The sequence below is a fragment of the Rhipicephalus sanguineus genome, chromosome 5 (assembly GCF_013339695.2).
Source record: "Rhipicephalus sanguineus isolate Rsan-2018 chromosome 5, BIME_Rsan_1.4, whole genome shotgun sequence".
NCBI classification, from domain to species: Eukaryota; Metazoa; Arthropoda; class Arachnida; order Ixodida; family Ixodidae; genus Rhipicephalus; species Rhipicephalus sanguineus.
In genome coordinates this window covers 186528537-186556048 of record NC_051180.1, presented here as the reverse complement: position 1 = coordinate 186556048, position 27512 = coordinate 186528537, and the positions used below count along the sequence as shown (strand labels likewise).

Below are 27512 nucleotides of genomic sequence, written 5' to 3'. Positions count from 1 at the left end.
TGGCGTTCTTTCGTTTTGCTTTTACAAAACATCTGGCGTCTTTCGTTGGTTTATTTCATCAATCAACGGCGTTTTGAACAAAATTTTTATTGTTCAATCACGCACAGGAGAAATCTCACCAGGCACTACCTTGGAGGTAAAGAATGGCTGCTAATGGGAATGAGAGACAGAAGAAGTCGGCTTTTAGCTAACGCTGCGAATTTTTTATTGTTCAACAACGCACAGGAAAAATCTCCCACCGGCACCACCTTGGAGGTGAAAGCGTAAGACTGGTTACGCACTACGACTACGACTACTACGACTACGACTACGACTACGAGGGACGAACGGGTGCCGCCTTATGGAGCTTCGCCCCTAAAAAAGGACGTACAGGCCTGGCTTTCCGAAAAAGGTGTTCCGTGGAGCAGCGACATGGTGAAGGCGGAGCTCATGAAGCTTGTCGACAACGTACACGCAAGCGGGGACCGATACCATGTGGACTGCATCGCTGAGGCTGCTGGTCACCTCGTTGTGCGCCTACCTCCCTACCACTGCCAGCTTAACCCCATAGAGCTTGTTTGGAATGACGTGAAGGGCTTCGTAGCAGCGGCAAACAAGACGTTTAAGCTTCAAGACGTTCACACTCTACTATTGCAAGGAATTAAGCAAGTAACCGCTGAGAAGTGGAAGAGATATGTGGAGCATGTTATCGCTCAGGAAGATGTAATGACAAAACTGGACCACTTCATCGATGATGTTGTTGACACTATTGCAGCTGTCGTAATCGCCCTGGAGGACGAAACAATGAGCAGTTCAGATTTAAGTTGTGATGAGGACCATGACATGTGAGCTCTTGTAACAAGGTCACGTCTATCATTACATGTGTGCGTAGAGGTCAGAATCATTGAGTACTAACGCAGTGAGAGTAGCCAAAATGAAAACACAGAACTGTCTGATATTATGACAAGGAATCAAGCAAGTCACACTGAGAAGTGAAAATAAAGCTTCAGATTGATTGATTCAATCATTCGTTCGATAAGTGATTCAGTGACTGAAGTAAATATTAACACATACTTGTATCATTCGAGGAACCTTTTCCTGCTGCCACTGAGAGCACGGAACTACCGAAGACAGCGTTACGTGTTGCCGATGATTCTGTGACTCTGCCGCCTCGAAGCAGTCTCTTTGTGACTGTGGAATTGGGACAGGACGTGTCCAACGCTGTAATTGCGGAGGCAAATTTGTCTTTCCTTCTTTCACGACAAATCTGCATTGCCCGAGGAATCATTCAGCCTAGCAACAGACGAGCTCACCTGCTGGCCACGAACTTCAGCGACGAATATCGTCATCTTGCCAGACGCGCCGCCATTGCATACATTGAGGAAATTGCCGACGCCCAGGGTTCGTCAGCATTGGCTTCACTTTCGTCTGGCGACCATTCTACCGAGGACTTCACGAGCACTCTCGACGTAAGCCAAGGTCTACCCTTAGCACAACGAGAAAGCCTTTTGCGTATGCTCGGCTCATTTCAAGACTGCTTCGCTACAACGCCGAAGGTTAAACAGACACCGCTTGCTCAGCATCGTATTATCACCGAACCCACCGAACGACCCATTCGACAACATGCCTATCGGTTGTCGCAAAAGGAACAAGACGCTATACGTGACCAAGTTCAGCAGATGCTTAAAGACGACGTCATCCAGCTATCGACCAGTCCCTGGGCTTCACCAGTTGTGTTAGTAAAGAAGAAGGATGGTACGTTGCGCTTTTGCGTCGATTATCGGAAATTGAACAAGGTCACAAAAAAAGACGTTTATCCTCTGCCCCGAATAGATGACTCCTTGGACCGTATACGCAATGCCAGATATTTTTCCTCCATGGATTTACGTAGTGGCTACTGGCAAATCGCAGTTGACGAGCGCGACCGCGAAAAGACGGCTTTTATTACTCCTGACGGCCTCTACGAGTTTAAGGTCCTGCCTTTCGGTCTATGCTCAGCGCCAGCTACTTTTCAAAGGATGATGGATTCGGTTCTCACAGGGCTCAAATGGAAGTCGTGTCTCGTTTACCTTGACGACGTGGTGGTCTTCGCCGATACGTTTGAACAACACGTCCAGCGCCTGCAGACGGTCCTTCAGGCAATTAGAACAGCTGGGCTTTCTCTCAAACCTGAGAAGTGCCATTTTGGATACGAAGAACTGAAATTCCTTGGCCACGTTATGAGTCATGCCGGCATCCGCCCCGACCCCGAGAAAACCAGCGCCGTTGCCGCATTTCCCGTGCCCACAAATAAGCGCGACCTACGCCGATTTCTCGGGCTCTGTGCGTACTACAGGCGTTTCGTCAAAAATTTTTCGAAGATCGCTGAACCCCTCAATCACCTTACAAAAGACGGCGTCCCGTTTGTTTGGGGTCAGGATCAGCGCCATGCCTTCGACACCCTCCGAAACCATCTCTAGGCTCCACCTGTACTGGGTCATTTTGACGAAAACGCTGACACAGAGTTACACACAGACGCCAGCAACGTCGGTCTAGGCGCCGTATTAGTTCAGTGGCATAATGGCGTAGAGCGCGTGATTGCTTATGCGAGCAGAACCTTATCACCTGCTGAGAAAAACTATTCTGCTACAGAAAAAGAATGCCTAGCTGTTGTCTGGGCCATAACAAAGTTTCGACCATACTTGTACGGCCACCCATTCAGGGTAGTTAGCGACCACCATTCTCTTTGTTGGCTCGCGAATCTCAAGGATCCCTCAGGTCGTCTCGCACGATGGAGCCCTCGGCTACAAGAATTCGACGTCACCATCGTACACAAGTCTGGGCGGAAACACACCGACGCTGACTGTCTTTCACGTGCGCCAATTGGAAATGCCAACACTGACCTTGAAGACGACGACACTTTTCTTTCCGCCGTGTCAGCAACCAGCTTGGCTCAGCAACAGCGTGACGACTCAGAGCTCAGCTCGCTCATTGACTACCTGGAAGGGCGCACATCCCAACCTCCTCGAAGTTTCGCACGCTCGGTAGCCTCCTTTTGTTTCCGGGATGGAGTCCTTTATAAGAAGAACTTTGACCATACGCAAGCTACACACCTGCTAGTTGCGCCAACAACGCTTCGTGACGACATTTTACGTGCTTGTCACGATGAACCATCGTCTGGACACCTTGGCTATACGCGCACGTTGCAACGGATTCGCCGCTCCTACTACTGGCCACGTCTCGCGAAGACTGTGAAGCACTACGTTCGCACGTGTCGCGACTGCCAACGACGTAAGACTCCACCTATACGACCAGCGGGACTTCTACACCCAATAGCCACACCGAAGGCGCCTTTTCATCAGATTGGCATGGACTTGCTGGGATCATTCCCCACGTCTTCGTCTGGAAATCGGTGGATTGTGGTCGCTACCGATTACTTAACACGGTACTGCGAAACAAAGGCACTTCCAAAAGCTACCGCAGCAGACGTCGCCCATTTTTTCGTTAACAGCGTCGTCCTCCTTCACGGAGCGCCAGCTGTCGTCATCACTGATCGTGGGACAGCTTTCACCGCAGAGATGCTGCAAGAAGTCTTGAGGTTAAGTGGCACGGAACATCGCAAAACAACGGCCTATCACCCGCAAACAAACGGGCTGACTGAACGACTGAACAAGACGATTGCAGACATGCTGTCAATGTATGTAGCCATTGACCACAAGAACTGGGACGATATCCTTCCTTACGTCACTTTTGCGTATAATACTGCAGTTCAAGAAAGTACCGGTTTCACCCCTTTTCGCTTAGTCTACGGTCGAGAGGTCACCACAATGCTCGACGCCATGCTCCTCCCCGACAACCTAGGAATGTTTTACACGGATGCTGCGATGTTCGCTCAACGCGCCGAGGAGGCCCGTCAACTCGCGCGACGCCGTATTCAGAGTCGCCAAACTGCAGACGCACGCCGCTACAATCTTCGTCACCGAGAAGTTACTTTCAATCCTGGTGATGAAGTCTGGGTGTGGACCCCCATCAGACAGCGCGGCCGTTCAGAAAAGCTTCTGCGCCGCTACTTCGGACCTTACAAGGTTGTACGACGTCTCAGCGACGTTACTTATGAGGTTCTTCCAGAAGGCACCTTGAGACGTTCCCGTCGCCTTCCACAAACTGAAGTCATCCATGTTTCCAGGCTGAAACCGTACTTTTCCCGCTGTGACTCGACTGTGGAGTGCCATTGACTTCATTGACGCCTTAGCGCGTGTCCCCTTGTTTTCTCTTTTTCGTTTTGTTCTTTGCTGTTATTTGACTCATAGTTTGACAGCAGCAGACTACGTTCTTTTGTGTTACGACACATTTATTTCGCTTGTATAGTATCCTTCTTCACTTTTCTTTTGCCCTCATGTACAGCATTGAGACGATGCTTCTTTGGGAGAGGGGGTAATAACACATACCATCCCACTGTGGCACATACATGTTTGGGTGTGAAGAAGAAGAGAACGTTTTTGCTGCTCTGGTTCTGGGGCAGACGTCGGCTCCTGGTTCTCTGTCTTGTTTCGCCCGCGACAATATTCTTATACACGGTGCATAAACAATTAAAAAAACATAACGCACCAAGAACTCATAGGAACCGGGTGACGATAAATAGAGAAGGTCGGGCCAGTTTCATTGCAACGCTGGTCGTGCCGTCCGTAAGTAAGCAAAACAGATCAAAACAAATCAAAAACGTACCAAGCGCCATCTGCTAGTTATTACAGTACACCTACTTCCATACATACGGGGCCACCGGTGGAATCAACGGACGCGACATCCGCGTAGGAACACACTTATGAAGTGCGCTCTGTCATGATTGGCTGAGAGCGCCCGTACCTTCCACAACGCTGCCAACAGCTTTTGAAATGGAATATAGGTCCTAAGGCCCATAATGTCTACACTGAAATCGCCGACTAGTATAAAGGGTTTGTGCTTCTAGGTGCTTCATATTGTTCTGTCACAATTATGATTGATATTAGTCTATTATTAACCTTTTTAGGGGATTTTACACGGTACTGTGTCGTGAGCACGGACACCACACAACGGACAAGCCTAGACCCTAAGGTGCTTCGCCCCTATATAACAGCTACGAACGCGCAATGTACGGTTTCATGCCCACAACAAGAACTACGTCCAGGCTCAGTTGTGTCCTGGTCCGTGCCTGTGATGCCTTGTCCGGAACCACTTCCTAGTTCACGCCACTGACGCGGCGTGGCACTTTATACGGGCCAAAATACGGGCTCAGAAACTTTTCACTGAGGCCACGGCGGCGAACGGGCGTCCACACCCAAACTTGGTCTACGGAGTTGTGGGACACTTCCCTGTGGCGGTTGTTGTAGTGTCGTTCGTCTGTCTACTGCTGGTGGTCGATGTGCGGTCTCGCGAGCTGCCGAGCTTGCTTGGTACGCTCTGCAAGTTCCTCTGCGTCAGTTCCTAACTCGTCGGCGTCTTGACACGGCAGCATAGAGTCAAGCATCATCTGCACTTCGCGGCCGTAGAGAAGCTGAAATGGTGTGAATCGCGTGGTCTCTTGCACGGCGGTGTTATACGCGAAGGTCACGTATCGCAAGATCTGGTCCCATGTTTTGTGCTGGACGTCGGTGTACATTGCAATCATGTCTGCGAGCGTCTTATTCAGTCGTTCGGTAAGCCCGGTGGTCTGAGGATGGTACGCGGTCGTTATTCGGTGTCTGGTGTTGCTTAGTTCAAAAACCTCCTGCCTAATCTGCACCATGAATGCTGTCCCTCTGTCTGTTATTACACTGGACGGAGCACTGTGACGCAACGCGATGGGGCGCGTGAAGAATTGCGCTACCTCGGAAGCCGTGGCTCGTCGGATCGCCTGCGTCTCAGCGTAGCGTGTTAAGTAGTCAGTCGCAACGATCATCCATTTCTTGCGGTCAGCAGACAGGGGAGATGGTCCGAGAATGTCCATGCCGACTTGGTCGAAGGGCGTGGAAGGTGCCTCAATTGGCTGAAGTAAGCGAGCCGGCTTAACAGATGGTTTCTTTCGGCGCTGGCATTCACGACAGCCTTTAATGTACTGTTTGACGCTCGTCGAAAATCCGCGCCAATAGTGCCTCTCGCTTACTCTGACAAGTGTTCTTGAGAAGCCTAGGTGGCCAGATGTGGGTTCGTCATGACAAGCGAAGAGGACGTCGTCGCGCATGTCTCTGGGAACCACCAGGAGGTAAGTACCGTCGTTCGAACGGGCGTTATTCTTATACAGCAAAGCCGTCTCCCAGACAGAACGACGTCAACGAGCGGGACAGATGGTGTGGTATGGCTGTGCCGCGGCCCTCTAAATGATCGATGGTCGGTCGAATCTCTGAGTCATCTCGCTGCCGACTGCTCAAGTCCGACGAGCTGATGACGCCCAGGAAACAGTCATCGTCCTCTGCTCCCTGGCTGACAAGATCAATGGGCGCGCGCGACAGTGTGTCGGCGTCTTCATGCTTACGGCCAGACTTATAAACGATGGTGACGTCAAATTCTGTAGCCGCAAGCTCCACCGTGCTAGTCGTCCTGAAGGGTCGCGCATGTTTGTCAACCAACAGAGGGCGTGGTGGTCCGTCACTGCTTTGAAGGGGCGGCCATAAAAGTAGGAGCGAAACTTGGTGATCGCCCAAACGACTGCGAGGAACTCTTTCTCGGTAGTCTAATATTTCGCCTAGGCACGGAATAGTGAACGGCTGGCGTAGGCTATGACCCTTTCCACGCCAACTTGACGCTGAACTTGCACTGCGCCTAGCCCAATGTTATTGGCGTCAGTATGCGTCTCTGTATCAGCATCATCGTCGAAATGAGCGAGAACGGATGCTGATTGCATGCGCAGTCGCAGTTCAGCAAAAGCCGCCTGTTGCTCATCATCCCAGATAATTGGCGTGTCGTCCCTTGCGAGGCGAGCCAGGGGTTCCGCTATCTGCGAAAAGCCGTGAATAAACCTGCGATAGTAGGCGCACAAAACAAGGAAGCGCCGGAGGGCTTTCTTATAGACAGGAGCTGGCAATGCGGCCACAGCGGCAAGCTTGTCTGGATCGGGCCGGACCCCTTTGGCGCTTACTACATGCCCAAGCATCTTGAGCTCTTCATAACCGACGTGGCACTTCTCTGGCGTCTGCCGATCGGATATCTCCTAGCACACTCCACAGGCGGTGAAGATGTTGTTCAAGCACTACAGAACGGATGAGTTCTCGTAGGCAGTCATAGATGGCTCCAGTGGCGGTGAAAGTGTCAGCAGCGGACATGCTATTGACATGCCTCTCGTACAGGTTAGATCGCTGCTGCAACGTTTTTTCCATGGTCACAGCCTCGGACCAGAACTCTGCGACCGTCTTTGGAGGGCTCCACACGAGGCCGGCAAAAAGCTGCTCCTTGACCCAGCGCATCAAATGATGCAACTTGTTGTCCTCCGCCATTATAGGGTCAGTTCGTCTGAAGAGGCGCGTCATGCCTTCGATATATGTGGTCACAGTTTCGTTTGGCAACAGGACGCGGGCCTGAGTTGCTCGTCTCGCTCGTTCTTGGCGATCAGCACTAGTGTAGGTCTCCAGAAGCCTACGACAAAACTCGCGCCACGACGTCAGTTGCTCCTCACGGTTTGGGACCACGTACGCACCCCGTCCTCTAGGTACAAATAGAAACGTCCCAGTTTTGCCACGTCGTCCGATTGGTTGAAGGCGGCTACGGGCTCGAAGTCGACCATCCAATCTTCGACGTCTTCGAGCGCCGTTCCATGGAACGTCGTCGGGACCCGTTGGCTCTCAAATGTACCCAGCTGGCACAAAAAAGACATAATCCCTTTTATTCAGGGACGTATAGTCTAAACCGCCAGCACGCCAGATTAAAGAAGTCAACTTCAGTACGAATTTAATCAAGACAGAAGATCTTACTATAAGGCGGACTTCTAAAGACACTTACAAGCGCCTCCTTCTTTGTAATTTGTGTTGTTTACGAATATATTTCCTTAGGCGTCAGCAAGGTGGATTGAAGAAGTGAACTTCAAGAAGGATACAATAAGAACTTGAAATCCCGCTAGAAGACGGATTTTTATACCCGTTTTCTCGCCAAGCAGCAGATCGCACGTCATTTGGTCAGTGCATGCACGGACATGCATGGATCGCCGCGAACTGAAATTTGAACTCGAGCCTGCGCACGCATCTCTCACTGCGATAAAGGAAGTAACGCGCAAAAAGATAAAGGTGTGTGGCGTTCACATTGCCTCAGCAGTAATGGAGGCTTCAAAGTTCGTTAACTAGCGAGCTTTACATAATTTACTGGCAGCGATAACAGTTTAACCTAATTACTCACTAGCACAGAACTTGAAGGAGTCCGCGCGGCTGCTTCTGCTTCTGCAATGTCAGTTAAGCCCGTCGACTTAGCATGTGCGGTCGCGCGCGTCGGTTATGTTCCCTTTTGCTTTATTTTTTGCTTGTGTCTTGACTCGTAGAGACTATACGGACGCAGCTTTGAAGAAGCTGTACTTCGCTGCATGTGCAACTTATGGGCCCGAATGCAGGTGTGTTTCTGTGGAGCACCTGTTACGCTGACTCACGGTTAGGCCTAGTCCCGTAGATTTCCTGCGGAGAATTGCACGCCTCGTCTTGCGTGCGGAGTGCTCTCGCAACTTCCTTTCTTCTATACTGGAGAGAGGGACGCGGCCAACTTGACTTGCGATTACATTTCTTTGTATTTATGGATTTCATATAAACCACAGGCTTCTGTCATTTTTAAGGTAAGTTAGTTTTCGTTGAGTTGCTCTGTTTTCGAGAACCGTAAAAGTTGAAAAGGAGATGTGTTGCTTCGCATAAAAAATTACATGTGCGACATGTTTCAGCAGCGCGTGACTGCGTAATTCATGCAGAATAAATGATTAAGCTGTTCAAACATAAATGTAGGCTATGGTTTTCGTTTATATTTGAACGCACCTGAACGGAACTATTTTAATTAATTCACCTGATTTCAGTAAACTGACCGTATATGATCTTTATTGGCCGCTTGATGGAGCTAGCTTGAAGATGTAAATTAGCTTAAGTTGTGTGTGCCACGTAAAAAAACAACTCGGAGAAGTTACACATGTGTCACGTGCTTTCTCGCTTCACTGCAACAAAGTTGTTGATAAGAGAATCTTCATAATGACAATATACTAGTTCTTCGTTTCTTGCACAGTATAACATGCACGCGACGAGAGCCTTTAACGCAATAGCGTTAAAGAGCTCGTTCCGCAGAAATTCCGGTGTCGGCGTCGGTGTCGTCGTCGCTGGTTGTGAGCGAAAAATCATCATCTTGTCCGTGACAGAAAAAATAAATAATGACAAATCTTAGGTTCGAGTGAGAATCGAATCCAGGCCGTCTGCGTGGCCAGCAGGTGTTCTACCACACAGAACCACTCCGTTGCATGGAACTGCACTGAAATAACAATATTGCTTCACAAACATACACGTCCTGCGTACATGTGTCACAGTACGAGATGTAATATCGTAGTAAAACGGGGTACAAGCGTATATTGCCATCGGGCGTCACACCGTGTGAAATGCACAACAAGTTGGTGGTTTAAAGCCGGCCACCCATTACAAAAGGCACACACATTACTGCGCGTATTTCCTTACGAACACGTAGTGCGTGCGTCGCAACTTCGAAAAAGTATCACGTGCGAAATTTCCGCTGGTTTAAAGCATGCCACCCATTACAAAGGGCATTCACATTAGTGCGCATTCGCATTCTCTTACACGCACGTAGTGGATACACTGTTGTAATAGAAGTGCCGTTGAAGAGGGCGGAAACCTTTACCTTTACTAAAGGTATGTCGAGTGTGTGTGTGTGTGTTTGTTTGTTTGTGTGTGTGTGTGTGTGTGTGTGTGTGTGTGTGTGTGTGTGTGTGTGTGTGTGTGTGTGTGTGTGTGTGTGTGTGTGTGTGTGTGTGTGTGTGTGTGTGTGTGTGTGTGTGTGTGTGTGTGTGTGTGTGTGTGTACGTGCGTGCATGTGTGACACCGGGCGACTGAACGTAATTACAAGCGAAATGGAGCACGATGAGGATGGGGCCGGATATCGCTATCGCGTTCAACTCTTAAAGGCGGAGCTTAAAGGGGTGGTGCCATCAAATTTCGAGGCTATAACAAGCCTGTTGTCGGTTTCCTCTGTATGCAAGGACACTCCACACGAAGGGTCGGACACAGCAAACGTTTAGAATATATTTTAATTCACTTCCAAAGTGTACCTAAATGCCCATTCTCCCGATCAAAACCCATCGCTAGCGCGCCAACACTGACGTAGATCTGTAGGATGGACAACGAAAGTTGTAGTGACGTCACACCAGATCTGCTGTAGTGACGTGAGCGACCTGCCGACCTCCGCCACCTCCGCAACGTACGTACCGGCTGTAGTGAACTAGAATATATTCTAGTTCACTATAGTACCGGCAAAGCATCGGTTGCTACATCACTCGCCGAGTTTCGATCGTTTTCTGGCTAAGTGCGTCACAGCCTTGTGTGGTCACGTGACCACGCCTGCTACACTTCTACGTCACTGCCTAACCTCGGCGCCCAGAAACCGAAACCGAAAGTTGTCCACGTCAAAAGGCGATATTAAATTATTTAGCGAGAATACATGAATCTTGGTGCGTGCATCGTTCTTCCTGGAGCTATAGGAAACGCTTACAGCGAAGAACGCGCAAGCCACAAACATGGTGGCACCACCCCTTTAAGCGTCCCCCATTTTTTTTTCACAGTGCCTGATGACACCTTGTCTCGAAGTGCGCGTTGGAACTTGTGGATTATATTCCCCCTTTTTTGTTAACTTCCTCCTTTTTCTGTAAGCCCGGCACCTGCTAGTAGAATGATCGGAAAGTTCTCTAGCACGTCACTTGCGCCTGGCTAATTATAACATGCTCGCTCTCTGTCGCCGTACAGTGTTATCGAGTTTTAATCTTTTGCCGCCGTCCCATTTAAGGTATTAATGCATATAAGAAAGTTCTCTTTTGTACAATTTTTTGCAGGTGGTACTTGCCCTAGATGCTTAGAAACAAACACTACGCCAACTAACTTATGACTTCTCTACTGATGGGGTTACGCGCTTTTTGGTATGCACACAGATAGATGTCAAACTATTTTAGTGTTTCTCTTTTACTTGGAGACTTTAAAGCAAACAAAAGGTCACGCAACTTTTTAAAGCAGTTGCGAACTTCTGTGAGTGTCTGCGTGTGTAGGCGTCAACAACAAATCGAACCGCGGGGCAGCCGATCCGTTTCGGTCAATCATCGTCGCGCCATATATGTGGACGCCATGCCCGTGCTCGCTTAACTATGTACCTGATTTCAAGCTGTGCAATATTTCTTCCGTTAAAGGTTAGTACGTGGGCTTCACTACCATTATTTGTGTAGCTCGGGCATACATTTAGGCATTTCTCACTTAAATAAGCATGTGATTTTAACCTTTGCAATTGTTATTTTGTGCAGTGTTTGAACGTAAGTTTCCACTGCCGCTATTTGTGAGTTTTTCATAGGGAACTGATACCTGCATCACAATTGCTGCATTTGCTCTGTAGTTTGTTTCATTACTCAGTTCTGAAATACTGTTCTATCAAATTGGAATATATTATGGGAGCAACGTTTGTGCAACTGATTTCTTGTTGATTTTCGCTTTTGCACATTTAGTGCGTTTGAACAAACAGCTGTGCACGAACATTTGAGATAAGCCTTTGTAGCCAGTGAGCTTAAATGTAAGCTCATGCTACCTTGCTACTCGAGTCATCTCACTTGCTTACAACAGTCCGCATACGAGCTTATTACAGTATGTATAAATCCAGGCAGCTCTGATATCCACACATACTTTTCCTGCTGTGGGCACCGGTCCCACGATATTAGCATGTTTTTTATGGCCGTTCTTGTACTTGCACTTTTGAGATAATAAAAATATTGTCGCTGTACTTGTGCCTCCCGCACCATTACCTGCCGGCAGCCGCTCGTTCTCCTCCCCGGAATATTTACCAGAAAGAGAGTGCATATTCGGGGGAGGGGAACGAAAAAACTAGAATAATGAGAAAGGGAAACGAGGTGAATTAGGAGACGGGGGATAAAAAAAAGAAAATGAGCCTTACAATGCGGATTGTAGAAGGTTTCACTCCCTACTTTTCAAGGCTTGCGGTGGTCTGTGAGTATGTCCTTAGAAGAACAGATTTTTGGGTCCTTTTAAAAGCAGAATTGTAGAACCTCTTCAAATGTTATACCGGACGGACATTAACGGAGAAATGCGACCGACACAGTCGGATGAACGGAATTTAAGCACCCCTTGGAAGACGTTCGTTTCGAATTGGCCAATCCGCTCCGTAGCAGTTTTATATCGTCTTTGTGCTAGCTAGGTATACCGGTTCGCCATTGCTCTTTCCGTGCCGGTTGGAGCGGTTTCCACAGAAGCGCTGGTCATGCCTATCGAAGTGGTGGGAACCGTATCGGTGTCTTCCGGAGGCAATCCCCTGATTCGGCGGCTGGCCCGATGCACGATTGTGTTGACTGGCACTGGGATTGTAGGGTAGGGTGGCTCCCTGGAGGGGTCTGCAACATCCGTGAGGGCTACCCCGCACCTCCACCAGTTTGTCACGAGGCTTTAGACGAACAAGGGCCCTTTAATAGGCCAACCAGTAGCTGGCTCTTGAAAAGCGCGACCGTCGGGGCTGGCTGTCGAGCGGAGAAGAAGCGCGCGTTCTTTCTTTTCTAGGGCGAGAGCCGCTCTTGCCCTCGACCCATTACATGCAGGTGGCAATATTTTGATTTTCAAGTTATGACCTGTCATGTTCTGTGATAGTGTGTGGGTGCCTGTGATTACGCTAATTGTAGAGTATAGAGATGCACGGAAAAGGACACGTGGCCACACCCACCTCTGCTACAGTGACTTTAGGCCCTATTCGCGCTCGAGCCACCTTTCCCCGTTTCACTGTGCGGGTACTGCTTCGTCCGCGACCGAGGCAGTTACGCCCTATATGGGTGTATCTGCGTGACATGCGACGCGGACACTCATCTGCCGTCAGGCCCAGCCCTAGAACTGCACGGCGGGCTTGTTGGTTGTCCATAGCATCCCATGCATAGCGCATCCAAGACGGGGCAGAGCAAGAGACACGTAACACACACAACATAGCGCTGTGCAACACGCAGTGCTGTGTCTGTGTCTCTTGCTCTGTCCCGTCCTGGATGCGCTATGCATCGGATGCCAGCCCTAGAAGTGCTCTCCCTTTAAAGGGGCCCTGCAATACTTTTCAAAATGGTCAGAAAACGCTGCCGATCGGTAGTCGAGGCTCCTGAAAACGTGTGAGCAAAACATCATAGCGCAGCGCGTGGCCTGGAATTTACAACTAATTCTCAAAGTCGGCTAGAAATCGCTCCCTCTTCTCTCGACAAATGATGGCATGAAACCAAGTGACCGCGCCATAAACCCAAAGTCCACGGCCATTGGCTGATTTGTGCATCATGAGGTGCATAGTTACGTAAGCCGGGTGTTCGAAGAACAAGCAAACAAAGATAGTGCTCAAGGTCATAACGCGCGCTGACGAACGGACGTACACTCTAATCACGGTAACGTTTACGACAGCATAAAAAGACATGTAACTTATAATTTATAAGTTACGTGTCTGTTACAGCAATTTTATCTTTGTGTTTTCTTCATTTCCCTCTCTCATAAAGGTTACATCGACAGCAGCGTGCCAAGTTAAAAGCTAAAGCACCGCGATGAGCATTGTAACCTTTAGATTGTAACTTATAAAAGCGCAATGACTCATCCGTCAGGGGACCTACACTATGGAGTGGAAGTTTATTGATCAATGTGTCACATCGCGATCTGTCTTGTTCAAGGCTGGCTTTATCAATTGAACAGCGGATGATGTACACACAGAACGGGTCTTGACAGCAGAAAAGCAAATCACAGAAGCAGCGATTTTACATTGCGGCGTACTGAGGCAAGCGATGGTGGGGTATGAACTAAAACTGGAGTTCAATAAGGTGAGCCCGCTTCCAAAACCCGTAATTTATGAAGTGACATAATCTGCACAGACATCGGCAGAAGCACAAGAACGAAAAACTATCGTATGTTGGTCAAATGTTTCTGCTATAGAACTTATTAAGTAGCTCTTATATCTATTTTGCTTTTAAGCCGCAGAAGTAATTAATTTGCCTCCGGGAAGCTTCGCATATGGCGACAAGATAAAGTACAGTGAGCACACGACAACCGACCAAATTAAACTGACGATGCAATCGAAGAACCATCCCATGGAGCGAGAAAAATATTTTTCCGAGACTCGCAATGCAATTTATTTGAATTTCGCTGTCGTGTTGTCTAGGTTTTTTTTCGCGTTATAATTAACGGATCGTAAAGTGCAGCAAACGTCACGGGCAACATAGCACCAAACACGCTTAACCGTCATCAATTCGCCAACACGGGAGAAAAAGGTGCCGTTGAGTTCACAAAACAACGTGGGACGGCCGCTCCAGTGGAGAGGCCGCGTAGAGAGATGTATGAGCTCGCAGTGAGTAACAAATGTGGCGTCCTCGAGGCGCCGCTTCAACGTTATCGAACCAGGGACGGCGTCATCTCTCCTAGGCTTTGCACAGCTTGAGGTGTATGCCGGGAAGAGCATTCAAATGCGAGGCGGTTTGTGCGGTTGTTGAAGTCGCGTTTGTGCAGTGCTGCTCTTTGTTTCATCGATTTAAACAGATTTTACGCTCCGCGCTTTGTTGACGTGCTTGGTTTAATCGTGTTGTGTACGTGAATGGCGTGTAACTAGTGATACAGCACGCAGGGACAGTCATTAACGTGCGCGATCCGCCACAAATAAGCCACGAGGCATTGCAACGGGCACGTTCAGTGGGCTGCGCGGCCGTTGCGATGAGCTGCATTGCTGATTCTTCGCTTGCCCGAGACTGGCAATTGTCGAGCGGGTTGCATCCGTTGTTACGTTGCCTGAAGACAGTAGTAAATGTGATTTGCAGGTAAGCAATATTCCCTCTTCAGTACGTTATTTGCTTGTGTATATGTACCTATGTCGCGTGTTTACCTGAATTCATGCTCATGCTTACGCTACTGTACGAGATAGGTCGTGTCATACTTTTATGTAATCGTGTCATAATTTTACGTTTTAAATAAATCGTGTCATACTTTTATGTAATGCATTGTTATTAGCAGTATTTGCTCTGCGTTTGACATTACAAGATGAGTGTTTGGGCGTATATTATCAAACATCGGACTAAGATCATTCGTTATCATACACGTTTATGTGATAAGAGATGAAGGACAGAAGTTTAACCCTTCTTGCTGTCGCCGCCTTGGTAGCTTCAACACGCTCGATGAAGGCTGCAATCACGGTGTGAAATACTGTAGGCGGCATAAACAAAGTGCCTCAGATCAGCTTTGCCCAGACGAGCTCTGCGTGCGCACTAACTCGCTCCTGATGTCAATGGCAGTCTGGGCTGTTTGTCATGTCATTGTCACCGGTACATGATATTTCGTGGCCTATATACGCAACGTGTCGGCTAATTCAACTTTTCGCCATGCTTCAAACTCTGCTGCGGTTGTTTTAGGTGGACGAGTGAGGGTTTAAGGCGGTAATGCGGGCCAGTTGGTTGTGATCACTGGTGTTCATTTCGGTAGCGCAAAGAAAATTAGACACATTAAAAGAAAAAAAAAAGCCCTCGTACAGTGATGTAGCGCGTCGCGCCTGTGCAACGGGTTTTTGTGTGTTTCCTTGCAGTAAAGTCAGTTGATGTCTAGCGCCCGTCCTGTCTACGTGTCCTCTCTTGTCTTTAATTGTCTTGCGCTACCGAAATGAATAAAGCTTTAAGTACCCGAAAGACAATGAAATGGCGTTAAGAGTGCGTTTTAAGTGTAGTTTTAAGTTTCTTAAAGGAAATCACAGCATCCTTCCGTGTGTAGCTGAATGTAGCGAACCCGAGGCACTGCGCCGACCGAAGTAAACATTTAATACACACACACAAAAGGACATTTATGACGTGAAAAAATAAATGGTTAAATCCAGTGCTTTGGCTGAGCACGTTTCAGGGGACACGCAATCGACTGGGGGAAGGCACGTGCTCGCGCTAGAGAAAAATGACTGTCACGACGTCTTTATCTCGAGTCGCTCTTGATACCGACCACTCCGTGTGTGTGCGTGCGTACGTATGTGTGTGTGTGCTCGTGCGCGTGTGTGTGTGTGTGTGCTCGCGCGTGCGTGTGCGCGCGTGTGTTTGCTCGCGTGTGTGTTCGTGCGCGCGTGTGTGTATGTGCTCGCGCGTGCGTGCGTGTTTGTGTGCTCGCGCGAGCGCGCGTGTGTGTGTGCGCGTGTGTTTGCTCGCGTGTGTGCTCGTGCGCGTGTGTGTGTGTGTGTGCGCGCGCGTGTGTGCTCGTGCGCGTGTGTTTGCTCGCGTGTGTGCTCGTGCGCGCGTGTGTGTGTGTGCTCGCGCGCGTGTGTGTGTGTTTGCTCGAGCGTGCGTGCGTGTGTGTGCGCGCCCGCGTGTGTGCTCGTGCGCGTGTGTTTGCTCGCATGTGTGCTCGTGCGCGCGCGCGTGTGTGTGTGCGCTCGCGCGTGCGTGTGTGCTCGCGTGTGTGCGCGCGCGTGCGTGTGTGTGCTCGCGTGTGTGCGCGTGCGTGTGTGGGCGCTTGTATGTGTGTGTGCGTGTGTGTGTGTATGTGTGTGTGTGTGCTTTTTGCTTTAGTCGGCTCAGTGCCTCGGGTTTTCAACGTCACCACGTATCAACCCAACCAGACGGGCTTCTGTCAGACTTCAAACTTCTGCGTCTTGAACTAACTTGAAACCTTACCACAAATATATGCTGAAGTCATCTTCATTCCATAGTTCCACTCATACAGATCACAATGTACGGCATTCAAAATTCAGATAATTCATGCTCATGCTTACGCTGCTGTAAGAGTTCGGTCGAGTCACAAAAATAAATTGTCATGCTTTTACGCATTGTTGCCGGCAGTATTTGCTCTGCGTCGCTCGATTACGTCTAAATGCGTCGCTATCGAAACGGGGCAGCTGAGAATATGTTACGCGATAAGCGATACGCTGTGGCTTAACGATTTTTCAGATAGCACGAATGCCAGCAATCGTGCAACGTAGGAGTTCAAAGGGAGACATGGTCAGTGTGGTTGGTATGTCTTTCGATGTCCTTAGTTCCTTGGCGATAAAAGTTGGTTCTCTGGCACTGAGATAATTTTTTTTGTGTATTCTCGTTCTGTTCTAGGGTGCAAGCAACGTGTCATTGTGGTTAGAAAAAATGAATTGTGATTTAACTGTCAAAGCCGGAATGTTTAAAGGTACGTAGACAACACAAATGATTTTTCCCGCCATATTAAATGTGTTGCGTTGGAACTGTTTACAGCATACATCCCGCCCAAGGCATGCTGGGATGATCTCCTATCAGGCAGCTTGGAAACTTCCAGACGCCGATATGCCTTATGTTCGGTGCAGCCCAGGTTATGAACCGTCAAGTGGAATATGCCCCTTAAGGAAAACGAGTATATTCAAGCTCCACGTGAAATGCCAAGTATGGTCACTGAAAAATGTAAATTGTAATGTTTCTGTTTCTAATCACCTGCTGTCGTGTTTCTGCTACTAAACTGTCACTTACATTATTGTATTGCTGACTCTTGTGCTAAACAGATGTAAATTGCGTTTGGTATTAACGTGCGTTTTCAAATAAGATTTTTGTTTTCCGATAAACGTATTGCACAGGATAGTAGATTTGAGGAACGCTTATGTAGTGGTCAAGTAACACCCTTTTTTTGGGGGGAAGGGGGTGGAGTATGTGTCTCACATAACATGTTATCGGCAGTTGTGTGCAAAGTGGCAGTAACCGTTGGAATAGTGTAAAATAACGGTCCTCTCCTTTTAGGATCGACTGTCCAGCGAGGAGATTGCGGAATCAGCAGCTGACATATTGACTGATGAAACATGATGGTGCGTGCAGCAAGAGAGGGTTTGACTGCAGATCCTGACCACCTGCTCCTGTAAATTTGTACCAACCACAGGCGAAAACAAGGAGAAACGCTTTGAATACCTGCGGTCTTCTATCAGCTAGACAAGTCCCTGAAGCTATAAATCATTAAACTTTGATGTATTCTGCTTTGGAGGTATAAAGCAATGATATATGAATTCTTTTCGAAGGGTGCATGTTTTTTTTCTTCAGAAATTTTCTTGGGAGCACGCGCAACCCGAGCAACAAAAGTAAAGGACTGACAATCACCCTCTTTTTGGCTGCCCTCTGGGTTTCAGCTGTCCTGCTTATGTGCAAAGTACCAGCAGTTATGGTATGCCGCACACATTAGTGTACTTAAGGACATAGGTCGGCAAACTCACTCATGAGTCGACTCACTCAGACTCACTCGGACTCAGATCGGGCCGTGAGTCTGAGTTTGAGTGAGTCCGGGTGAGTAATATTTTGGTGAGTTTGAGTTTGAATGAGTCCGGTTAAAGAAAATTTTAGTGAGTCTGAGTCCGAGTGAGTCCAGTTGAGGAAAATATTGGTGAGTCTGAGTCCGAGTGAGCTCTAAGAACAAAATATATTTCTTGAGTGAGTCCGAGTGAGCTCCACCTTTTCTTGCCGACTTATGATCGTATCTACTCATCTTCAGCATTACTATCAGCCGTATATCTGCTCTTGTTTATACTCAAATCTATTTACACTTGTCTCAGAACACCAGCATTCATGCGCCAACCTCAGTATTTATTGATCGGAGGCGTGAGTTAAGGAAAGGGGTGCCATGACCTCCCCCAGAAACTCTTTCATTTGAAGGTTTTGATAAAAATATCTCGTGTGAGCCGCGTATTTCATAAACGTGTTCTTACTGGATTGATAATATGACAATATGATAATGGTGATGATATCTTATATATGATACGTCGTATTTGAAGGTTCAAGCTCAAAAGGTGTATCGTACAGCACCTATTATGTAAGATATTGACATTAAAAAGATTTGACACCACGATCGCAAAAGCTAATTTTACGCCGACGAACTCATGAGTCGGCTCACTCAAGCTCACTCAGACTCAAGTGAAGCCGTGAGTCTGAGTCTGAGTGAGTCCGGATGAGTAATATGTTGGTGAGTTTGAGTCTGAGTGAGTCCGGTTGAAAAAAAGTTTAGTGAGTCTGAGTGCGAGCGAGTCCGGTTGAGGAAATTTTTGGTGAGTCTGAGTCCGAGTGAGCTCTCACAGCAAAATATATTTCATGAGTGAGTCTGAGTGAGCTCCAATTTTTTTGCCGACCTATGCTTAAGGAGGAGCACGACGCTGATCACGTATTATTTCCAGGGGGCTCTACTCAGTATGACCGCTCTATACCCGTGGCCCACCGACCCAGGTGTCGCCTAACAAAGGGTATGTGCCTCTTTTTTCTTTCGATCTTCTTCCTGCGACACATCTCGGACCACTCGCTACGCGCATGATCGGCCCAGCCAAGTGTCGTCTAGCAAGAGAAGCGTGGCTCTTCCTTTAGGGCTTCGTTCTATGCACGCCTAATCTTTTGTACTTCTTTCTGCGGCTTTATTATGCAGCGTACAAATATGTACACAGAGTAGTGAGAACTTTCATGGCGGTGTGATATGGCCTGCCCTGTCCTGAATACACACGCTGGAGCTTTGGAATAATTCTGGTACATGTCTGCTTAGAGCACGACAGTTGCGGTGTCCGTGGCAAGAGATGTACGCTTCCCTCATCGCAAGGAAAAGCACAAAACAATTTCCTTTGGAGTTGGCTTAGACCTTGCATGCATCATAACGTCACACCTTCGCCCACAAGCATCGTGTTGTTCAAATGTGGTCTGCCACTAAAACGATAATTGAAAAGAGCAGGTGATTGGCAGATATTCCTAATCATGAGTTGTGCCATGTGTATCAGACAAGTATCCTCTCTTGATCCAATTAAGTAGATGTTTAAGCATTACAATTTGCGTCTCTCGAGAAAACCGCGTTGCGGCTCTTGTTATGCGCTCTTGCTATTATTTTATTTTTGCGTATGCATACATTTACTTTTAGTGCGTCTTTATATCATTCAGCATTCGTATATAATATGCACATACGTACCAGCCAGCTACTTATTAAGCGATGATTTCAGACATTTCTTTGGGTTTTGCGAGAAGTACGTAAAACTGACTAAACGTGGCGTATGGCGAACGGTTTGTATATCAATTTTGAATATGCTCTACGCCGTGAGGAGCAGTGTTAATTCTCCGCGCACTTCTTTACGCCTTCAGCAGCTTCCCTGCTTTGTCAACCTCACATTTTGTCAGTATCCACGTTTCCATTGCTGATCCCACATTTGAAGGTGAACAAAATCGCAAATAGCCCTGTAACAAATAGACGGCTGGTATTTATAGTTTGATAAGTTTGATATTTATAGTTTGATAAGCACGAATAACACTGTCAATGAAAGTGCACGAGCAGCAGAAAAATAGTTAAAAGTGTTATAATGACGCCAACCTATGCTTAAACTGCATAGAAGCTGGACCAAGAGAGGATTGCCTGACACGTATATCATGGTACTATTATAAAACCTCTGGTCTTCATTGATATTGACGGGTCAACCACATTTTAACAATAATCGCGGTTCATCATTACTGTAGTGCATGCTAACTCCAAGTCGCCTCGAATATTCCAATGTTTTGTTAGCTGCCTCTTCTAATGAGCGAAGGCGGCGCGTTTGGCCTCGGTCACAGCAATTGTCACGTTCTATAAGCAGTCATGCACTTGAATTATGACAATGCGCCAGAGCGTGATTTCCGAGAAGCACGTTCCATGTGACACCTTCCGCAAAGGTTCGCATTTCTTACCGTACGTATATAGACGGTGTATTAAAACCGCAGAAGGAAGCACGGAAAAAACACGAGGCACGCGCAGCACGAAGTGCGAAAGAGTGGAAGGCTGCGCTTCCCTTGCTGTGGCACACCTGGCTGATCCAAGCATGCGATGAGCGCAACCTCCTGGAATGCGTCGAAGAAAGAAGAGCGAAGGAAAGAAGAGGCGAAGAGCGGTGGCCGCATAAAATATCCTGCAAGCCGTTTTGTGTAAACAGTATACCGTGTACTGTACAACGTAACCTCTAAAGGAAAGAAGAGGCGCAGAGCGGTGGCCGTATAAAATCTCCTGCAAGCCGTTTTGTGTAAACAGTATACCGTGTACTGTACAACGTAACCTCTATTTTTACGCGAGAACGCTCGATACTGTGAACGGGTACTAAAGGTTACTAGATAACTTCTATTTTATAAGTACACAAATTTGTGAAAATGTGCACCTTTAGTAAACGTTACCGTGCTTAGAGTGTAGCTTCTTTCCCTCCCACCTGGTCTAGCTTTGGAGAGAGAAAGCGCTTCATGTGTGCGACAAACCCCTGTAACTCCGTTCGTACTTCACGGATTCTGAAGATTTTTGCGGCAGCCGATTCCTGAGGCAATATAAAGCTCTTTAATGAAGCTATTCGATGATTACTTGGGAAAAATGCTGCAGGGCCTGTTTAAAACGGCAGACGGCGCAGGTGGCGGAGCGTGCTCACGCAGCGGCACTTGCCTCGTCGTGTGGTAGGTGGCGCTGCTGCACGTCGGGTACTGCGAAAAGCCACCGACGCGCAGCGAGCTCACCCCGCAGGAGCAAGTGAAGAGGCGTCGACAGCAAAAATGTGAACAGCGCAAACGCGGGTAATACAGTCGCAGACCCCGACGAACGTCGCCTAAGTAACACGCGGGAGTGCATTCAACGATGTCGTGCCGAATCTACCGAGGAAGGACTGGAGAAGCGTCGACTGCAAGAATGCGAATGCGCACAGCGAACGCGAGACGGTTAGTGGACAAGTGTCTACAGCAGAAACGCGAATGCAGCTTCGTTGGTAATCCGTCCCCATATGAATGTTGCGGCCTCACAAAAGTTTAGAGCGAAAGCTCTGCTACGCTCTTGTCGCCCAATGTCATTCATCGCGTCTCAGAACATTGAGCCGCCGGAGCGCAAGTGTCGCAGGCATGACCATAGAGTTTCCTATAATGTTTACCATCGAGCAAACTCTGTCGCTAAGATCATTCAGCCACCACGGGAATGATGATTAGTGCATGGATTTGCCTAGTCTTCATGCGTGCGGCTTCGGACGTGCTTGTGGCTTTGTTTTGCGGGGGCGCTGATGGCTGCCAGGAAGAAGAGGACAACGAAGAGCGCGCTCGGGCATAGCGGGCTCTTCGGGCATATCTGAGGCATTAAAGAAGCTTCATTAAAAAAAAGGAAAATTGACAGCCACCGGTTCGTAGGACGAATCTATGAGTAAATTCATACTAATTTCTCAGAAAGAGAGCTTCTGAGATGGGCACGAATTCTGGAAGCATTCAAACGGCTCTACTCGGCAACTGCGAGGCCAGGGGGGATCTCGATCGGCGACAAGTAATGGAAGTAGTGATAGTAAAATCGATGAACGATTAATCGATTAAAGCAGCACCGTTAATCTATTAATCGTCATAGATTTCCACCTTTGAGTTAATCGAATTAATCGATTAAAACTATTCGATTAATCGATTATGGCAACCCCCCTCCCACCCTCAATAGGGAGCACCGGCACTAAGGAGCACCGGCCCCTTGGCCGGTGCTCCTTAGTGCGAGGCGAGTGATTCCGAGACGCAGAAGTCGAGCGCAGCTACTCTTTCTCAATACAGCGCATATCCGCACGCTAGTAGAACGAGCCCAAAGCCGGTGGCGGCCCTATCCCATAGAGGCAGAAATAAACTCGCCCTGGTTGCCGTCGCGCACGGCGTCTATCTCCAAACCCTGCCCCAGGCTTCAAGCCCTGGCAGGAGGGCGGCCCCGCCCCGACTAGGCAGAGATGCACTTGACCGCTTCCCATCGCTCACAGCCTATTGCATTCACCTCCTCTCGCCCCCCTTTCTTCTATCCTGTGCTGGTTAACTGTCGGCGAAGTGCACCTGATGCTTGCTTCCTATATTGCGTTATTTCTACATTTTGATGTGTATAATGTTTGCTTTGTCATGTCATAATGGCGAGCAATCGCAAGAGGAGCGCGGTGTGGACGTTGTTCACAGAAGATTAAAAAACGACGACTGCGATGTGTGATAAAGGTGGTTAGCATTACTCGAAGCCAGCGACGGAAACTCTTTGGATATCACCTGCTTCTCGCCCACTATATTATTGTGCTAAAGAGTCATCCTCCAAAAGTCGTCCTCCAAAGAAAAATGGTCATGGCTAAAATTACAATGTTGAAGACTCCGTTCCCGAAGGCATGGATCCGCCTCTTCAGGTAAGCCAAGATCCTTTGGGTAACTTATCTTGAAATTCAGGTCGCTCTTCAATTACATAAGCGATTTTTATGTTTCAAGATGTCGGACTGTTGTTAATTCATGTTCGTTCAAAAAGCTGCGTCCTCTTCGCAGGACCTCTTTTGGTCCCTGCGTTTTCAGCGTTATGGCTTTATTGAATCAAACCAGCAAGGCGGTGCACCAACACTCAACAATGAAGTTTGTTGTCTTCTGTATATTTCAGACGTGCGAACGCATCGTCTAGTTGCTTAATTTGTATGTGTTCGTTTTCGGCTCCGCGCTGTTTCATCGTGTTTCATCGCACAAACTCAGCTCTCCTTGCCTTTGATAAACTAGCTATTTTTTTTGCCTGCACTGTCTATGACAACTTTTTTGGGTATTGTATTTAACTCTCAAGTCCGCCATGGTGGCTCAGTGGTTACGGCGCTCGGCTGCTTACCTGAAGGAAGCGAGTTCGAACGCGGCCGCGGCTGTTGCATTTCGATGGAGGCAGAAAGGTAGAGGCCCGTGTACTGTGCAATGTAGTGCACGTTAAAGAACACCAGATTGTCAAAATTTCCGGAGCCCTCCATTTCGGCATCCCTCATAATCATATCCTGGTTTTGGGACGTAAACCTCCACATATTGTTATTATGTACCTCTCAGGTTTTATTTGTTTTTTTGCTTGTTTGACTGCACTATACAGTGGTCCAAGAGGTTCCACATTGTAATATGCCTTTATTTCTTGACTGGTTCTTATTGCCGTTATATTTTACTCCTGAGCAAATAAAAGATTATTGTTTACCAATGAATGAAAGAGAGAAAATATATTAGAAGGCAGGGAGAGTGGCCTGAGCTAGGACACCCAGGCCTCCTAGACTGCGCTGGGAAAAACGCAACGGGGGAAAAATAGTCATGAAGTAGGATGATGGTGACAGAAAGAAGTGATCCGTATATATATATATATATATATATATATATATATATATATATATATATATATATATATATATATATATATATATATATATATAGATAAGACAAAGCGGTCAATGAAGCTAATATTATTTTTTATTATCATCATCATCACCCTGTCTACGCCCACTGCAGGGCAACGGCCTCTCCCATGTTCCGCCAATCAACCCGGTCCTGTGCTTTCTGCTGCCACGTTATACCTACAAACTTTTTTATTATAGCATATACCAACTAGCCTGACTGTCCACCTTATAGAGCATATGTCCCCTTTTCGTGATTGTAAAGCTAGCTTTCCTGCGATGCAGTTAGCCCAGTTCATAGCAGTTAGTCTAGTCACTTCTGCAAACAGCGTGTTCAAGCGCAGTTTGCTTGCGCTATGACGCGGAAAATGTAGACTCGGCAGCTCTCTTGACCTAAACACGCATAATAGACAAACCCCAGCACGTGCAGCAACGACCTGGTCTCCACTTGAATGGCAACAGGTTCCGCCATTAGTTGGACCAATATACAGCGCAAGGAAGCGCACTCGCGGATTATGACAATGGTCTCACAGACTCTGAAGAAATGCAACTATCAGCTAACGCTTCCACTTTCACGTCAGCCAGCCTATAGAGGCCCCCGTCTTTCACTGTGACGCGAAAGAAGGACAGTCGCAAAATACAATGTGATCTAATTAGAACTAACATACAAAAAAGCCAAGGAAAGTGTACGGGATGTTATTTGTAGTAATTATGATGCAAATGTGAAGAAAGTAAAGTGGACGAAAAGGTAACTTGCCGCTGGCAGGGACCGAACCTGCGACCTTCGCATAACACGTCCGATGCTCTATCAACTGAGCTACAGCGGCTGTCATCCCCCGGTCCACTTTATGGGGTATATATGATTTTCTTTGTGCTTAACAAAGATAAACGAGCCCTTAAAGTTCTCATTCTTTCGTTTTTAGGTTCTAATGTCCGATACATTATAGTCGGGTACAACTTTAGAAGACAGGAGAGGCCCCGCCCAGATGACCGAAGCGCAGCAGCCAATTTCCTATGCGACTAAAGAAATTGTCCCGGGCGGCCATGTTAGGCATGTTCTCCGTCGGAGGGGTCACCGGCCGTCCGGCTCATGACGTCACCTGAAGTGCACGCCTATTGGTGGAGGCTCGTGTACATCCGCCTTTGAGGGGAAAATGCCGCTGCCTTCTAAAGTTGCACCCGACTATAGACACGCTCACAGTTCGGGCTCCTCTGTGGTTTAGTGTTTACGGTGCTCGACTGCTGACCCGAAGGTCGCGAATCCTGGCTGCGGCGGCCGCTTTTTCAATGGAAGTGAAAATGCCTGAGGGGCGTGTACTTAGATTTAAGTGCACATTTAGGAACCCCAGGGGGTCGAAGTTTCCGGAGCTCTGCAATACGGCGTCTCTGATAACCATATTGTGGTTTTGGGACGCAAGACACCAGATAATAATAATAATAATAATAATAATAATAATAATAATAATAATAATAATAATAATAATAATAATAAATGGTCTGCTTGAGGCCAGTATGTTGCTGTGCAATCTCGCATGGGTGACCTCGAAAAAAAGATCACGTCATTCTGCAAATATAGTATTATCGAGGATTTCCACAATATCTAACGTACAAACGGAGAAAAGGTGGCGTCCCTGCGAGTGGGAGCGTCTTATTTACTTCCTCTTCCTCCTTTTCTCTGCTTGGCCTTTCGCGGGATTTCGCCACGCTGCATGTTTCCAGTGCGTCTTTTCGACCAGTGTGGTAGCCGACAGCACCTCCGATTTTGGTGCGGTCGAGAAGGCAGGCTTCGTGGAAACACGACCTGCAGCCGTATCGTTGACATCACCAAAAGACGACGGGGCTCTTGTAACCATTGGGCGAAAGTGCGAATTCTCACGAAGGCGCAAATGCGCACATGCGCACATGTGATCTCTAGCGCGTCTGATAGAAATACTTCGGTCGAGATCAAACACAAACAATGCCTCTCAAACAATGAGATATCCTTTTTAAAGCACCCATCAAAAATGTCGAATAATCGATTAATCGGATAAAACATCACAAGAAAGCAATTAGTCGATGAAAGGCTAAATCGATGAACGAGTAACGATTAATCGATTAAAATTTTAATCGACCATCCCTTATGGAAGGATAGTGTTACTAATGCAAAAGCCTTAGATGCCTCATCAAACGTAAAAATTGACCAGCGTCTCACGTCGGCGGCGTCAACACGAGTGATGCAGAAGTGATTATCACATGATGACGTCGCCTTATGATGCAATCATGACGTCACAGATTGCCAAAATTTGTGACGTCATCACATGACATCAATGCCTGGTCAAAGGTGGGCCGATCCAGGAGGCAGTGCAAAACAACGTGAGTTTCAGAAAGCTCACAACGCTTCCAATCCTGGAGGCAATGCGAAACCACGTTGGTTGCAGAAAGCTTTCGAAGGGGTTTGCGGAGCGTTAATACATCGACTTGGGAGAACAAGATGATGGTTTTTGGTTTCGTGTCGACTGAGGCGGATGCATACGGACCGTTGGAGTTTTTGTTTTGTTTTTCTATTGTTGTCGGAGGTGTTTCTTGCTGGCGTTAGCCCATTATGCAGTATACGCAGCCACTTAAAAAACGAGTGGAGGCACGAAACGTGTGTGTTTTAGCAGTACTCAGGTTCATCCTTATTAGTGTGATGTAGGGACGCTGTAAATCACTTGAGCAGACGAGGACAAAAGAGAACTTAGCGCTCGAGGCGTGTCATCCTCTTTCGTTATCGTCAACTCCAGCACTTTGCATCGTCGCTATTGTATTTTTTGTCTTTTGCTTCAGTAAATATATTGTTTCACTTTTGGCAAGCGTCCTTAGCAAAGATGCTGCTGGCATGACTGCGAGAATGCTGTGCAGGTATCGGAGATTAGTGTGGGCCCAGTTACAGTTAGTTGCACCTTTTTTCTGCATTTGACCGTGTTCCTGTTAGGTTTACATTATGCGATACCGATGACCGTGGTGCTTATGTAAGGTTGTGGCTATCTGCTGCTCACTTCTCAAGGGAGGATAGTATTGATTTCTGAATTCGGCTTCTCCGTTAGGTCAGTCGCAAAATGCAGACATTCTTGTGAAAGTGAGACTAGCTGCGCCTTAAACAAATGCAGATAGGGGTTAAAAGGGTAATCCAAAATGCAATCCCAAACAATTCTATTCGCTTGCAGATTGTCGTGCAAGCAAGTACAACATGAGTTAGGCGCACGGAAGCTCATGGAACTCTCAAACGTTTTTTTACAGACCAAGCAAAGGAC

At 47.7% G+C, this 27512-nt stretch overlaps 1 protein-coding gene and 1 long non-coding RNA gene across 2 annotated transcripts; both read left to right on the top strand.

The window, feature by feature from the left end:
* Positions 1 to 411: 411 nt before the first annotated feature.
* Positions 412 to 828, top strand: LOC119395145 (uncharacterized). Its single transcript, XM_037662432.1, has one exon. It carries the CDS (start codon positions 412 to 414, stop codon positions 826 to 828), a length of 417 nt encoding a protein of 138 aa, XP_037518360.1.
* A 13986-nt stretch (positions 829 to 14814) lies between these two features.
* On the top strand, positions 14815 to 17444 carry LOC125758493 (uncharacterized). Its single transcript, XR_007416128.1, has 4 exons — positions 14815 to 14956; positions 17054 to 17117; positions 17210 to 17282; positions 17348 to 17444. It is a non-coding gene; the product is annotated as an uncharacterized LOC125758493 (long non-coding RNA).
* The last annotated feature ends 10068 nt before the right edge of the window (positions 17445 to 27512 follow it).

Excerpts from the sequence above, each read along its gene's own strand:
- LOC119395145 (XM_037662432.1), top strand. The coding sequence starts at position 412 with ATGGTGAAGGCGGAGCTCATGAAGCTTGTCGACAACGTACACGCAAGC.